This window comes from Leptidea sinapis, chromosome 44 (genome assembly GCF_905404315.1).
Source record: "Leptidea sinapis chromosome 44, ilLepSina1.1, whole genome shotgun sequence".
Lineage (NCBI taxonomy): Eukaryota > Metazoa > Arthropoda > Insecta > Lepidoptera > Pieridae > Leptidea > Leptidea sinapis.
The window spans coordinates 7945153-7961223 of record NC_066308.1 but is presented as its reverse complement, the minus strand read 5'-3'; the positions used below and the strand labels follow the sequence as shown (position 1 = coordinate 7961223).

The following is a 16071-nucleotide window of genomic DNA, read 5'->3' as shown; positions in this document are numbered from 1 at the left end:
AGTATACCAATGAAAATATGTATTACATTTTATCAGTCTTTTTTAAATAAACTGCTGTGTTTTGTATAAAATATTTCGAATTTGAATACAAAATGCTATGAACGATGCGTGACTCGAACCCACGGCCTCTGGCGTTCCGTGCCGGTGCTCTGCGAACTAATCTAACCGTTCGAGTCACGTATAGTCATAAAATCTTTTATGCTTTGTTCAACTCTCAGGTTGTGGCTTCATCTACAGGATCTACTTTACAGTTGATAACCTGGTCAACCCCAATATTTGCATATTAGGAAATTGACTTGAGATGTCGCTGTTGTAAATCTAAACAATTTATAATTTCACTGTACACTTTAACTTTCTTTATAACGCCAGAGGTGGTGGGTTCGAGTCCCGCTTCGTTCATAACATTTTGTTTTCAAACTTATTTGTGTATTTATCCTAGAAGTGAGGGTTATCACTTTAAAAACTTTACAAAATATTTCGAGTTTATTTTTTACTATGTGATTCATAATTTATTGGTAATGCCGACATTTTGCTCACCATACATTTTCTACAGTCATTTCGTAAGAAGTTAGCACTTAAAATATTTCGATAAGCTTCTTATCAAGATATCTAAGAGCCCAAGTAAAGGATGTATATCCGGAAAATATAAATTTTTGTTATACAAAAAAGTTACCCATACAAATTTATGTTTACGGCAGTATACTACTAACAATATTAACCGTTCCTATTAATACTTAATTACTACTTACTCGCTTTGTGGCCTATAAGTCACCTGTGAGGCGACACGTTTAACGAGATCAGTGGGAGGCTCCTTTGCACAGCACGCGGCTAGATTATGCGACCCAAACAGACGCCTTTTTCCGCCGTGAAGCAGTATTGTGTTTCGGTCGGAAGGGCGCCGTAGCTAGTGAAATTACTGTGCAAATGAGACTTAACATCTTATGTCTGAAGGTGACGAGCGCAATTGAATTCAGAGCGGCACGGCATGCAAAAAAAAAAACAAAGTCAAATTGTTCAATTCCTGTCAAACTCCTAAATATGTTTATAAGATATAAGTGACTTCGTGATAAGCATCAGATTCAGTATACTTTTGATATTTGATGATCAAAGACAAGAAAATTTGTTCAAATTAGAACGAAAATTGTGTATCAAATTCTATCAATAAATATCGTTAATGACCACGTCATGTTATACTATATACATATATATACTAGCTGACCATACAGACGTTGTTCTGTATATAATAAATAAACAAAATATTGTTTTTTTTTTTTTATAAATTTGTCAATAATTTTTTATAACATCTAGATTCTTTTAACGTATGCTCCTTATTGTTATAATGAAATTGTTTCACAGCAGAACTGTCAAACCGTGCGTCAATAAATTCTCTCACAGAAATTATGTCCATACAAAACAAATATTGGACATAAAAAATATTAAGGGTCTCAAATCAAAATAAAAAGTATCCTATCTCTCAAGTTGGACTAAACTGCACTCCATTAAGTAATCCCCATTTAAATCCGTTCATTAGTTTAGGAGTCCATCGCGGAAAAACAACGTGTCACGTAATTTAAATATATTAAGATATGTAAGAAACTTGTTATCTATCAGCAACAACCATCCAGTATTGATTTTTATATCGCAAGTTCATCTTATCTCTTTGTGCTTATGTTTCTATGCCTTGTCGTTTCCATACAGGTATAACATGTGAAATACAAAAACTTTATCTATACTAATATTAAACAGAGGAAAGTTTGTTTGTTTTCATTGAAAAGGCTCCGAAACTACAGAACTCATTTCAAAAATCCTTCACGGTTGGGAAGCCGGATTATCCAAAGGTGACATTGCTATTAATAATATTATATTTTCAAAAAAATTAGGGATATTTTCTAATCCAATAATGGACCCAAGGTGTAAAAAATTACCTAAAATATCATGTATCGTCTATTTACCTATAAAAAATACCTATTTAATATTTAGCACAATATAAATTTAGAATTTATCGGCATATAGAATTTGATATGAAATAAATTTGACGAAACGTCAAATTAAAACACGCATAAATTAATGTCATGCAAAGAAATTTTAAATAAAGAATTAATTTATTACAACGGATCACACGTTTACCATAATCGATAGGAAGTAGGAATTCCGTTGGAGAACTGCCACTGAATACAAAATATTATTAAAATGTGCCTGTATCGAATTGGCGAATACCCTATTTTTATATCACTATTACATCCTAAAAGCAAATAAAATTAAGCCCATGATATAATAAAAGGCATTAATTATCTCAAAACATCAGTGGGAGGCCCCTTTGCACAGGATGCCGGCTAGATTATGGGTACCACAACGGCGCCTATTTCTGCCGTGAAGCAGTGATGTGTAAGCATTACTGTGTTTCGGTCAGAAAGGCGCCGCGCCGTAGCGAATGAAATTACTGGGCAAATGAGTCAAAACGGGCAAAACATCTTATGTCTCAAGGTGCAAGGGTTTTTCAAGAATCCTGGCCGGCACTGCTTTGTAATGGGCAGAGCGTATCAATTACCATCAGCTGAACGTCCTTCCCAGTTGATCGTCTTGTCCCTTATTTTCATAAAAAATCTAAATCTAGGTATTAAAGTATAAGTAATATTTTATAATAAACTCCCAGGTGATATTAAAATATAACCGATTAAAAAATTCAAATGTATCGTAAAAATAAATTAACATCTAAGGCCTATTATAATGTGAAAGATTATTTGAAGGATAAAGATAGTTGGAATTAATATTTCAAAACTTATTGTTAATGAATATTGTTATACTTCTTTGAATGCTATTGTAACTTTTGTACTCCGTCCTGACTTGCACTAAATAGCTCATAAAGTTTTACAGTGAATATTTTTTTTTAAATTTGAATTTGAACCTATATTCCCTATCACATTAAATAGAAACCAAAAATGAGTCACATTACAAAGAATATATATATAACTTATATATTACCGATAGTAAGCTTACCATAATGTTAATTTCGTTTTTGTAAACTTTTGACAGTGGAAAATATACTGTGCTTAAGATAAGACAGTCCAATTTTACGTAAATAAAGTCTAAGCAAAGTCTAAGTAGGTTCTATAGATCTAAGCCTCAATCTAGGCGAATGCAAGGAAGGCAAAACGTGTCGAATCTTAGCGAAATTTACACTCAAGAAAACTCACAATATTTGGATAAAGCAATAAGCATCTATAACGTTTTTCTGGCGACGTCAGGCGATTGGCTTCCTGTAAGGCCCGGTATCCACCAAAGAGCAGAGGAGAGGATATGTGAGCTGTGTTTATAGCAACGCTTTTGAATGTCTGAGGCGTGGGTAGAAGGCAGCGGGGAAAGGCTTGCGCTATATCGCTCGATGCGCCACAAAATTCTAAAGACAATTGAGACATCTCCTCTCCTCTCCGCTTGATCCTTTTCCATAGAACCTAAACGAAGAGCAGATGTGGAAGTAACGAAATCTGATTGGTTATCAAAATACATCTCCTCTCTTCTCCGCTTTGGTGGATACCGAGCCTAACTTGCCTCTGTGTCTGTATCTGTGTTGTTCTTTTTAAGAGACTATGTATCTCACAATCACTGAAAAATAGATCATCAACAGCCGAAAGACGTCCACTGCTGGACATAGGCCTCGCCCAAAGATTTCCACGACGATCGGTCCTGCGGTATCCTCATGCAACGTATTCCGGCGATCTTGACCAGGTCGTCGGTCCATCCTGTGGGTCCATCCTACCAACACTGCGTCTTCCGGTACGTGGTCGCCATTCGAGGACTTTACTACCCCAACGGCCATCTATCCGTCTAACTATGTGCGCTGCCCACTGCCACTTCAGTTTCGCAATCATTTGGACTATGTGGGTAACATTCGTTCTCCTACGGATCTCCTCATTTCTGATTCGATCTCGCAGGGAAACTCCGAGCATAGCCCTCTCCATTACCTTTTGAGCTACCATGAGCTTTCTCATAAGGCCCATAGTTAGCGACCACGTCTGCGTACTGAAAAATTGATCAATTATTTGCATAATGCTGAATGAAATAGTGAGGAGCGGTAATAAATTGATCACAGACATTGCATTGATCAAATTCCGATATGTCTGTGTCGAGGGTGCGTGGGAGAGAGCAGGAAGGACGGTTAATATACAGGATGGAAATAATAAAATCTTACTCAATTCTTAATAAATTTTCTTGTTCTTGTACAAATCTGTGTCTTTCCGTTGTTTAGCGTTCAACAATCTTTAGACATAGCTTACATTTAAACACGATTTGAAGCTTGTCTTAGTTGTGTCTAACGGATAGATCATATTCACATGGAAGATTATGATTATATGATGACAGATAGTTGACAGCTGTCAAAAATTGCGTTCCGTTTCTTTAATGGTTCCTGCACTCTTTAGTTTATTTTGTGCTTAACGACGTTTTAGTTAAACACTGCGCACACAAACACTGCCTTGAAATCTAAAAATAAAAATTTTAGACGTCGTTATTGTTAGGTCACTGTCTAACCAAACACGTGTCTAAGCCATGTTTATATTTATTTTTAGGAATAACACTGATTATATTTATTCTTTACATATTATATTCAAAACATAATATTATACATATTTTGCCCGTGAAATACCGACCTTCAGAATGTTGCGGTGGACGTTTCTAGCCTTCATCGTTCTACTTTCCACAAAGCTTGCGTTGTTGTTGAAAAAAATTTTTTAAAGTGTAACTTTTACAACATCGTCTCAAACTTTTTCGTATATGTGTTGCATGTCGCGTGACGGTCGGGCGGCGCCTGTATAGACTATTACTCATTTAGTTGGCGACTTAGTCTACTTTTATCTATTATTATTATTTCCCATTATCATTCCAACTTTCCAAGTATAAAATTAAGATTGATAAAGCGATTTTTATATCCTTAATTAAATATTATTCCAAAAATTTTTAGTTAAATGTCTATAATGTGAAAAATGTTTCACTTTTACCGTGGTTTCATAAAACCACACAATCATTTTTTTACAATTTACCTTTAGCACGAAATCAAACGAAAATAAAAATTTTAAAATCGATCTATAAACGGCGGAGATTTGAGATAAAAATATACAAAACAAACATAGATGAATGAAACGAACCTCTTTCTTTTTTTAAGTCGGTTGAAAGTTTTCGTTTAAGAAACTTTTAGTAAGATTACTATTCTGTTCCACCTGTATAGTACGTGCCATAGATATTATGATATTTATAGATAGCTTACGCCCACATAGAGAGAGCAGTTTTATGGAGCTCTGTCGCACGGGATATACATTACTTTAAGTCTATAATTCATTCTAATACAGCTTACCTGTTTTATATCTACTTTACTTTGTTTAACTCGTTGATCGAGCAGTTAACATCTGGTTAGCAGTTTAATGTGTCCTGTTATATTGTCCAATATTGTTGATTTGGGTAATAAGCCCCTCCGACTAATATGTCGGAGTCAGCAGTATGATCATGATTTTACCAGTGTGATGCTCCTTTGTATAGGATGGCGGCTAGATTACCACAACGGTGCCTATTTCTCCCGTGAAGCAGTAATGTGTAAGCATTACTGTGTTTCGGTCTGCTACGGAAGGGTTAGATCTGCCGGCTTCGCTTAAGGGAAATACAACAATAACACGGGGGTCGAATCCCTGTTCAAGTTGAGTTTAAATTATACTTTTATAATTGTTTTGAAAATAAAATAAAGCGTGTGTTTTAAAATTGTGTTTTTTTAAAACGCACAGAAATCGCAATTTTACAGTCTGGTTAGTGTATTGCTGAAACCCACAAGCTGTGTGGTTCCTAAGGTTATTTTAGTATTTTGCGGATGGTTTGAATTCAAATGTTTTTATTCAAAATCACTTATTGAACGCCAAAAACTACCACCCTTTAAAAACGGGTGCATGAACTCAGCGGGCTTTTTTTTATAAAAATATGGATTACAATGTAATATCGTACAATAAACATTTATAATTAAAGAGCCTGAGGGTGTTCGCTTCATTCCCAGTCTGCGGTGTCATTAAGAAAATCGTTTATACTATAGTATAGTAACCTTTCCCAAACAAACGGTTTTTAACAATTCTTTTAAATTTCGTAACACATTTGTTTTGTACATTTTCTGGGTGGGCATATTATAGAAGTGTATACATCGGCCAATAAAATACTTACTAACTCGACTTAACCGAGTAGTAAGCATAACAAGTTTATGTTTGTTCCTCGTGTTAACATTATGATTGTCACAGTTTCTAGAAAATTCCTCAATGTGTTAAGTAACAAAGCTAGGCAATAACAGCAACTTGATCTACGACACGGTAAAGGCTGATAAAACAAAATCTAGATCAATATATTAGATGCTCGCCCAACCAGTGACAAGCCTAACGTGTAAACTTATTGTTGCTACTAACCGAACTGTTGAACATAATATTCAATAGCGGTGAACTGTTAACCTCTATTTTCAGCAACGCACGTAGTGACATACTTATCTCGAGTGTAAGACGTAGCTTGACATGCACACGTAAAGAAAAAAACAGCAAGAAGCTCTATCTAGACGTTTAAATTATCTAAGGCTATAGGTTATCTAATGGGAAGTGTTCACTAGTGGCCTAGCTATCTTGCAACACCAGATTAAGCTTTAAAATGGGTGTAAACCAAGTAAACATCGCGGAAGTAGCATGGAAGTTCACTCAAAAATTCCTACTACTACTACAAAAATACCTAGTGTAACACACATATGTGGGTTTCTGCGGTGGTAGGCTAAACCCGAAGGAAAAATAGTTCTTAGGAACGCCCTTAATTAAAATTATAATTTTCGTACGTAGTCGAACGGTTGGCTCAACTGGATTGATCGCTCGGACAGAACCCGAGAGGTCGCGGGTTCGAGTCCCTCATCCGTCATAAATTTTGGTCACAAATTTAACATTAAAAAATAATTTCTTTGGAACACCCTAATTTAAAATTAAAATTTACGACACATGCGTACTCGAACGGTCGGCTCAGTTTGTAAGATCGCTCGGACGGAACCCGAGTGGCAGCGGCCCGGGTTCGAGTCCCGCATCGTTCATAAATTTTGTTTACAAATTTTAATTGTGTAACCACTGCCAGATGTGAGGGATATCACTTTTAAAATAACAAATTGTGAACATCCTTATTAACAAATGCGGTAAAGACATAATATACAGTCTCTCGTTATAGTTCACTCAACTTTTCTGGATATAAACAATTTGTTGTGTTTTTAAAGGGATTAATACACAAAGAAAATTTGAAAACATAATTTTATGAACGATGCGGGACTCGAACCCACGATCTCTCGCGATCCGTGCAAGTGCTTTTCCAACTGAGCTAACCGTTCGAGCCTTATGGTTCTTGAGATGTCGTGATGAGTCAATATATAGGTGAAAATCTCTTATTATTATAAATATAGATTGTATTCGTTCATTTACTATTCTTATTCTTCGTCCGCTTAGATTGGCTGTAAACAAGTTGTAAACATTCTGATTAAAAGCGTCACTTCTTAAGTGTAGTATACAATTATCCAATTGTAGCCAATTTGTTAAAATTTTAATTTGCCGACATCAAAGCGTCCTTGCAACTGGGTTGAGAGCGTTCATATCCGTTATTGAACGTGGAAACAGGTCATCGGAACGAAACACGATTCCTGTCCGCCTTGCAGTTCTATTTTATGAGTGTTCCAATTTACGGAACTAGTTTGCATATGAATTTAGGAAGATGTGAATAGCCTTGTTGATTTTGATTCAAGTATTTTTACGATTCAAGGAACATAATAGCTTTAAGGGTAAATATATACTTTTATAATAAAGTCCCAGCCACTGTTCAGGCATTATCTATAAATAAATTTAAATGTTTTATTATAAAATGGCTCTGTCGTAAATCCTATTACTCCACTGCTGAATATCTAAGTGATCGGACAGCCTGGGACTAGATTATGATTATTGTATAGCAATAACAATGACAGTACAATATTGTATATTTTTATTAAAAAGAGCGCAAAAAAGAATGCTAGGAGAGTTTATTGCGCCGCTTCTTCACTCTCAGAGCGCCATTTGTTTCCGTAGCGGTAGTAGTAGGTATCTAGTATAAAAATAGTTTTGAAGGAATAAATTTTAAGAAAATAAAGGCCTTTTATGCCTTTTATTTTGCAATTGAAGCGTCTCAAAGCTGAAAACTATGAAGGGCAGAGGCAAGTAGAATCATCACATAAGGGAGAAAAGTTGAAAAAAGTGTCCAGCTTATGTAGTAAAAACCAGTTCAAAAACCATCCACAATGGCGCTGGTGTCGGCAAAGGGTATGGTATGAATGTAGCAATTGTAGATGAAGACTGTTTTCCATTTACAGCACTAGAGGGCATTATGCGGCATAAGTTGAGTGTTCCAACTACAGCAACGCTTCGCACAATCGATCATTCTCAAAAGTACTAGCTTTCGGGTGATGCATAGAATAGATACGAACTCAGTGGCAGAAAATTAACGTGTGTTTTTTCTATAAGTTGGCATTAATCCAGATATTTAATATCGGTAGTAATACTGACTTTTGTCAACGTTGCAATGGCTTGATCGAATCATTTAATGAAGCAAACATCATAAATGTTTTCGTGGAAATGAACATATTTATCAAAAGAAAGAAGACAACATCTTATTTTCTTATTAGATTGCTAACTCTATGAATATTTTTTTTCAACACTGAACTTAGTACACACGCACTCTGCTGGTGCATTTTAAAACTAATTCATAATCAAGTCACACATTGTGCGGCACTGAGTCGCATTATGCTCTCTAATTGGAAAGCTACCGAACTGAAGTATTGGAAACGAACTGAAGTATGCCGAGTTGAAATTTTAATATCATTGTCGACTAAAGTAGTGAATTATTGAAAATTTCAACAACTTACGTTGTACAAAATAATGTAGTAAATAATACTTACAGTCATTAGGGAAACATGCATCTAGAGTGATTACTATTATTTTATATTTGGCGCTTCTATTATGATCTACAGTCTGATGCTACTGCAGCGCCACCCTAATTTAACGCATTGTGGCGGACACTTTTTCATAAACATAGATGATACTCCTTGCCTAAGACTTGCATCTACTCTCTATACTGAAAACGGATAGATTTGTCATTTTTAATTATTTTAATTCCAATTTCATTTCCATTAAATTGGCATTCATCCAATATTGTAAGATTTATTTTATTATTTTGTTTCGGTAATGAATAGCTTCTGAAACGAAAATAATTATAAAATTTCCTTCAAAAGTAGGCATTTCAGCATGAATAAATAGTTTATTTTCAAATAAAAGGTGCTTCGCTATATTGTAGTCCAATTTCACTCAAACCATCATATTTTTAACGTTTCATGTTGTCTAACATTAAATATTATTAAATAAATTATTTCACCTTGAAATTTTTTGTAACCAAGGCCAAATTTTTTTTTTATTTTGCACTCGCAAAACTTTTGAATAAACTAATGGATTTGAATGCGGCTTGCAATTAATTTTCACTGATGTGTTTTGGCATGTGGCAATATATAGCAGGCTTTGGCCCGTCCGTCAATAAAATATTGTAACTAATATTATAAATGTTAAGGCTGGGGACCGAACCAACGGCCTTGAGGATTCGAGCGGAGCTAGGTTAAGTCTCGTACAAGATCTCCATAGTTTTAATTCGGAATTTAAAGCATTTTTTATTCATTATAAATATAATACAATTTTCTTTACAAAAATAACAAAACTATGTCATGTTATTTAGCATTAGTAAACAGTTAATAATTTTTCATACAATTTTTATCTATATTCAATGATTAACATGGCTCCAACTGTAAAAGTTAGGAGTACTTCTGTGATTTTTTTCGCGATGTGTAATAAAGATAGAAATGTAAGGAAAAAATGGATTTATTTGTCATATTCTGTAGACATATAATTATTTTTTGTAAAAATAAAAGCTATATGTAAATCGTTAAGCGTTAGTTTATTTCGCTTTCACACCTTAACTATCAAGAAGTTTTGCACATAGATTGTCAAGGGTGCAGAAAAGCAAATCATTTATTATTTATGATGTACATATGTACGATGTTAACGCTTAGATATAAATACGTGAATTGAAACATAAAAAGCCGATATAAACTGCATATAAACACATGGCCCCTTTGGCGTGCTTTCAGCCTAATGCATTTATTGTGTTATGAGTTATGAAAAGTCGCACCTGCATCATCGACAGTGAAGGTTTCAATCATTCAAAGTTTATTGACGCGTTCGTTCGTACCAATAAATGTTTTGCTTTAAACAATTTTAACTAAAAGCAATTTCATGTCCCTTACTACGACATGTATAGAAAATATTTTTACATGGTTGAGCTAGGTTTGAACGATAATATTCGGGCAGGGATGATCTGTGTCCACTAATGCTTTATTTAAATACCTATATTAAAAAAGCAACGTTTAAAAAACGGTCTTTAAAAACTGAAAAGTATCAAATTACTAAATATTTTATTTAATGCACCTCTTAAGCAAACCTTTACCTTTAATATTAATAAAATACTATTATTTACATGTGCTCCTTATTGATAGGTTAAGTCGGTGCCAAGCCCTAAAAAAAATAAAACTTAATATTATAAACAGCTTCTCTCCGCTTGGGTTGTTTTGTTTTAGATCTGGCCACCCGCTCGAAGTCGCGCGTGGCCAGGTGGGTACCTACTATTACATTTGGCTTGGCACCGACTTGAAAGCTATCAATGTATAGCACATACAAATAATAGTATTATATTCATATTAAAGGTAAAGGTTTGCATATGAGGTGTATTAATTCAAATTTTTAGTTATTTGAATGGAATGAAAACTCCTAAAAAAGCCGTACACAAAAATCAATTCTATCATCCACGTAGACAAAAATTGTCATAAAAATGTTCATAAAATGAAAACTACTGTCTCAAAGAGGATGTAAATACTACGTAATAAGAGACGGGACTGCCTAAGTAAAAATTTAATTTTAGGTTAGTATGAGAAGTGCAGTGCAATATGGCGACTAAGTATATCATCCGGCTTAGTTTGAAAATGATCAGTTTCTTAAAACGTAGTGGATTTCAGCTTTCTCCGTATTTCACAAGATTATAGGCGTCATCTGCAAATCTATCAATGACTACACGTTCCATAAAATTGAGTGAACAATTTGAATCGTGACATAATGTTCAATCCCCTTTTAAGTCTCTAAAAATAAAGAATAAGAAGTTAGTCATAAATCATTGGTTTTTTTTTAAGTTAGGGAATTTGATCATTACAGAAGCATTGTAGGCCCTTTTAGATGGGAGTGCGTATGCTTTTCTAAATACGCCCAAAAGAAATCACCAATTGCAAGAATAAATAATAACATTTAAAATTTGTTCCAGCTCTACGCCGATGATGATCAAGAAGTAAATCTGGATGATGATGTAAAGGAGGCGAAGCATGACAAGGAATTCAATGCGATCAATAAACTGCATGGTCTCACAGTGCTGGAGGATGATAACCAACTCGCCGATGATGAGGACCTATTCGATGGTGATGATGATGACGAGGAGAGTGGCGACTGGTACCCGGATTATGATCGCCGCAGAGAGAAGGTGGGAGTCTTATGTTGTACTTACAGTTTACAAATCATTATTAAAGGTATATTTGGTTTTACAATGGTTTGAAAATTATTTGTACTTCCATCTTTCAGGATTATAATCTAAGCCGAAATATTAAAAATATTACTAATAACGTTATGAACCTAAATGTTTTTGCTAATTACCGCGTATTATCAAAGAGAATTTAAACACTACGTTCATATTATGTCGAAATAGTAAGCGGAGCAAACCAAATTCATTACATTTTTTTTTCAAAAAACGATTTGCACTATAAAATATAACAAAGAGTAACATCATAATATAGTCATCTTTACAATAGTATTAGAATAGTTTTCACACTTAGAATGATTAATATCTAGTTCCGAAATATAGAAAAATTATCACCTTTTAATTTGTTAAGTCTAGTAAAAAACAATAATACGGAGTTAATAAAAATCTGTATGAAAATTGAAATTTTAATTGTGACATATTACTCTTGCGAAGATAAATGAATTGCAAAATGGCTTGTGAATTAAAAAAAATAACGGGAGTGCCGGCAGAAGGGAAAACTTGCACAGTAAATTCAGCCTAGCGAAACTCTCTAAGAAAAAAGCGATTCACACGATTGTATGAAACGTGCAATCATTGATTAATTGACAGATGACGGCTATAATCTTGTAAAAAACGGAGATAGCCGAAATCCACTACGTTTTAAGCAACTGTTCGCATTTAAACTTAGCCCGATTATACTTTGTCGCCAATCGTCATACTGTAGTTTCTACTATTTCAAACTTATGTCAAATCACTGCACGTTTCATACTAAACTAAATTTCAATTATTCCTTCGGTGGTCTCGCCTCTTATTGCGTAGTATGGAATGTTTAGGGAATAATAACTTTATTTATAAGTATAAAAGCCAGTGCATTTATATGGTTTAATGTAAAAATTCATTTATTGCTATCGTACACAAAAATGACATTTTATATTACATAATTCAACTTACTTATTATATTTTTGTTTTTATATTATTACATAGTTTATAATTGTTCCAAAGGACTCAACTACCTCCGTCATACGAATTTTCCGGTCACGTGTCCTGACGCGAGTTTACCATTTTATATCCATCCCAAGAAAAGTGCTCAACGCCGTTATAGAAGTTTTCACTTCAAAAAGCTATCTTTACTAAAGTATTTAAAAGTTACATAGTTATATATATCTTGTACGATGGTGTGGAACCTTTCGTGTGCAAAACCGGCCTTGCCAGTTGCCAGACAAAAAAAATATTTCCTCATGCGTAATTTAAAATAAACAAGTTAATTTGTTTGTTTGATTGTTTGCAAATATTATCTATTGATAATTATATTTATGCAACGAACAAAACTAAGGTTGAAAATTCACTGGTTCGCTGGTTCGCGTAATTTTAATTTGTTTACAAAATATTGAAATACAACAACAAATTTTAGTTAGGCACAGAAATAATACCAAGGCTTAATCTACTAGCATTAGGTACACATTAATCTAATACAGCCTTACTTAATAAACTCATAAGCAATACGTGGCCGTTAATCTTGATTAATTACAAAACAGTGCGATGCAAACATTCAAAAATTCTCCTTAAATAATAATAATAATACTTTATTTCAACTTTTTCTTACACTCACTGCAAGTAACTTAATTTACTAAATGTACAATATTTATTGAAAAATACTAATTAATAACATCTTTTTATCGTTAATTGTAATAATATATATAATTGTAATATAATAATAGATAAATAGAAGTGGGAGAGTCACGCAGCCGTCTTTTGACGTCAGCACAATCGGGCCAGACTCGTCCGGGTTAATTACCACATTCGCACAGAATACCGGCGTGAAGTAGCGGCCTAGTGCCGCTATGTTTCGCATAGGTTAGTGTCGAGGACCGGAGGCCATTCCCCCCCCATCCCCAACAAAGATTATGAAAGCGGTCCCTAAAGAGATAGTACCCCAGGAGGGTACCGGCTCTACCAGAGTCGGAGAATCCCTCCCCGAGCACTCTAGCTCGGGCTGCCCTTCGTATTCTGGGGAGGGCACAGTACCGCGCATGACCAAGGACAAACGAGGCAGTAACACCACGGCACCCCGCTCCACACTCAACGTGGACTTTTGCAATATCAGGGGAATTCACTCCAACTTAAACGCCGTCCACCACCACCTTGAGACGGCGAAGCCGGCCTTGTGTTTCCTTACGGAGACGCAGATATCTCGACCTAGCGATACGTCATATTTAACGTACCCCGGGTACAAAATTAAGCACAATTTTTTGCCTCATGCCGGGGTATGTGTGTACGTTAGGGAGGATATCTGCTGTCGCCGTTTCGGCAATTTTGAGGGTAGGGACCTGTCCACTCTCTGGCTCCGCGTAGATTTAGAGGACCGCGTCCGCATCTATGCGTGTGTCTACAGGTCCCATAGTGGTAACGCAGAAACCGATCATCTCAAGGGTTGCGTTCAAGCGGCAATTGACGACGTGCTTGCACAGATTCCCTCCGCTGAAATCGTAGTCTAGGGTGATTTTAACGGGCACAATGCCGAATGGCTTGGATCACATACCACAGACTACGCAGGGCGATCTGTGCATAATTTTGCATTGGCGTACGATCTGTCCCAAATGGTTGAGTCGCCAACGCGGCTCCCGGATGTGGATAGCCACATGCCGTCCTTATTATATCTTCTGCTGACTACACATCCCGATGGTTACCAGGTCATTGTCGACGCCCCTCTCGGAACGTCCGACCATTGCCTGGTCAGGTGCAGCAGATTGCGATAGGATGCGTTCCTTTTTTGCATCCTACCCTTGGAGCAGGGTTTGTTTCCCTTCGGATGATCCTAGTGCCTGCGCCGTTGCAGTAGCCGATGTGATACTACAGGGCATGGATATTTTTATACCAAGCTCTGTAGTACCGATCGGTGGCAGATCACAGCCCTGGTTCGATGCGTCAGTTAAAGCAGCATCTGACTGCAAAAAACAGGCGTATCGAACATGGGTTGCGGCGCTGGGCACAAAGGATCCGAACTGCATAGTTCTAAAGAGGAAATACAACCGTGCTTCCAGATTTTTTAAGCGGCAAATCGCCCGTGCAAAGTCAAAACACGTCGTCAAAATCGGCGAGCAGCTTTCCAGTTACCCGACCGGAACACGCAAGTTCTGGTCGTTGTCGAAAGCTGCTCTTGGTAACTTCAGCCAGCCGTCCATGCCGCCGTTGCACATGAGGAATGACACCCTGGCCCATACGGCAAAAGAGAAAGCCGATCTCCTGTGCGCTCTTTTCGCCTCCAACTCGACTCTTGACGACAACGGAAAAACACCGCCGACCATCCCGCGGTGTCAGAGCTCTATGCCTGAAGTACAGTTCAGACAGAAAACTGTTAGGCGAGCTCTGTTTTCGTTGGACTTCAGGAAGTCGAGCGGGCCGGATGGCATTTCTCCAATCGTGCTTAGAACGTGTGCCCCTGAGTTGACGTCGGTGCTAACGCGTTTATTCCGGCACTCTTATTCCAAAGGAGTAGTCCCTGACTCATGGAAGTCAGCCCTTGTCCATCCGATCCAAAAAAAAGGAGACAGTTCGGATCCGGCAAACTATAGGCCTATTGCTATTACCTCCCTGCTCTCCAAAATCATGGAGAGCATAATTAGCCGTCAGCTCTTGGTATACCTAGAGGGTCACCAGTTGATCAACGACCGACAATACGGGTTTCGCCATGGTCGGTCGGCAGGTGATCTTCTGGTATACCTAACACATAGATGGGCTGCGGCTATTGAAAGCAAGGGGGAAGGCCTGGCAGTTAGCCTGGATATAGCGAAGGCCTTTGATCGTGTATGGCATAAGGCGCTCCTCTCTAAACTTCCATCATTTGGGCTTCCCGAGAGCTTGTGCAAGTGGACCTCCAGCTTCCTTACTGGGCGCAGCATACAGGTCGTTGTCGACGGACATTGCTCGAACCCGAAGCCCGTGAATGCTGGAGTGCCCCAAGGCTGTGTGCTATCTCCTACGCTGTTTCTTCTGCATATCAATGATATGTTGGACACCTCAAACATTCATTGCTATGCAGATGACAGCACTGGTGATGCCGTATACACGGGCCATGCCGTATACATCGACAACACTTCCCTAAAAGCCTCGTCTAGTATCGGAATACTGGGTCTCGAAATCTCGAGCGATTGCCAATTCCGTGGCCATCTGGAGGGCAAAGCCAAATTGGCTTCAAAGAAACTGGGCGTCATTAATAGAGCACGGCAATACTTCAAGCCGGCCCACATTCTAGCGCTGTACAAAGCGCAGGTCCGGCCACACATGGAGTATTGCTGTCATCTCTGGTCTGGCGCACCCCAGTATCAGCTCGATCCATTTGACCGCGTGCAACGCAGAGCAGCGCGAATTGTCGGGGACCCAGTACTCTGTGAACGGCTGGATCAC

The 16071-nt window shown here is 37.0% G+C and overlaps 1 protein-coding gene across 1 annotated transcript in view; it reads left to right on the top strand.

The window, feature by feature from the left end:
* The window catches only part of LOC126977260 (protein eiger), a 72123-nt gene that overhangs the window by 32500 nt on the left and 23552 nt on the right, over positions 1–16071 (top strand). Inside the window, exon 2 of the mRNA XM_050826003.1 lies at positions 11419–11631. Within this exon, the coding sequence (XP_050681960.1) occupies positions 11419–11631 (213 nt within the window). The remainder of the gene's footprint in view (positions 1–11418; positions 11632–16071) is intronic.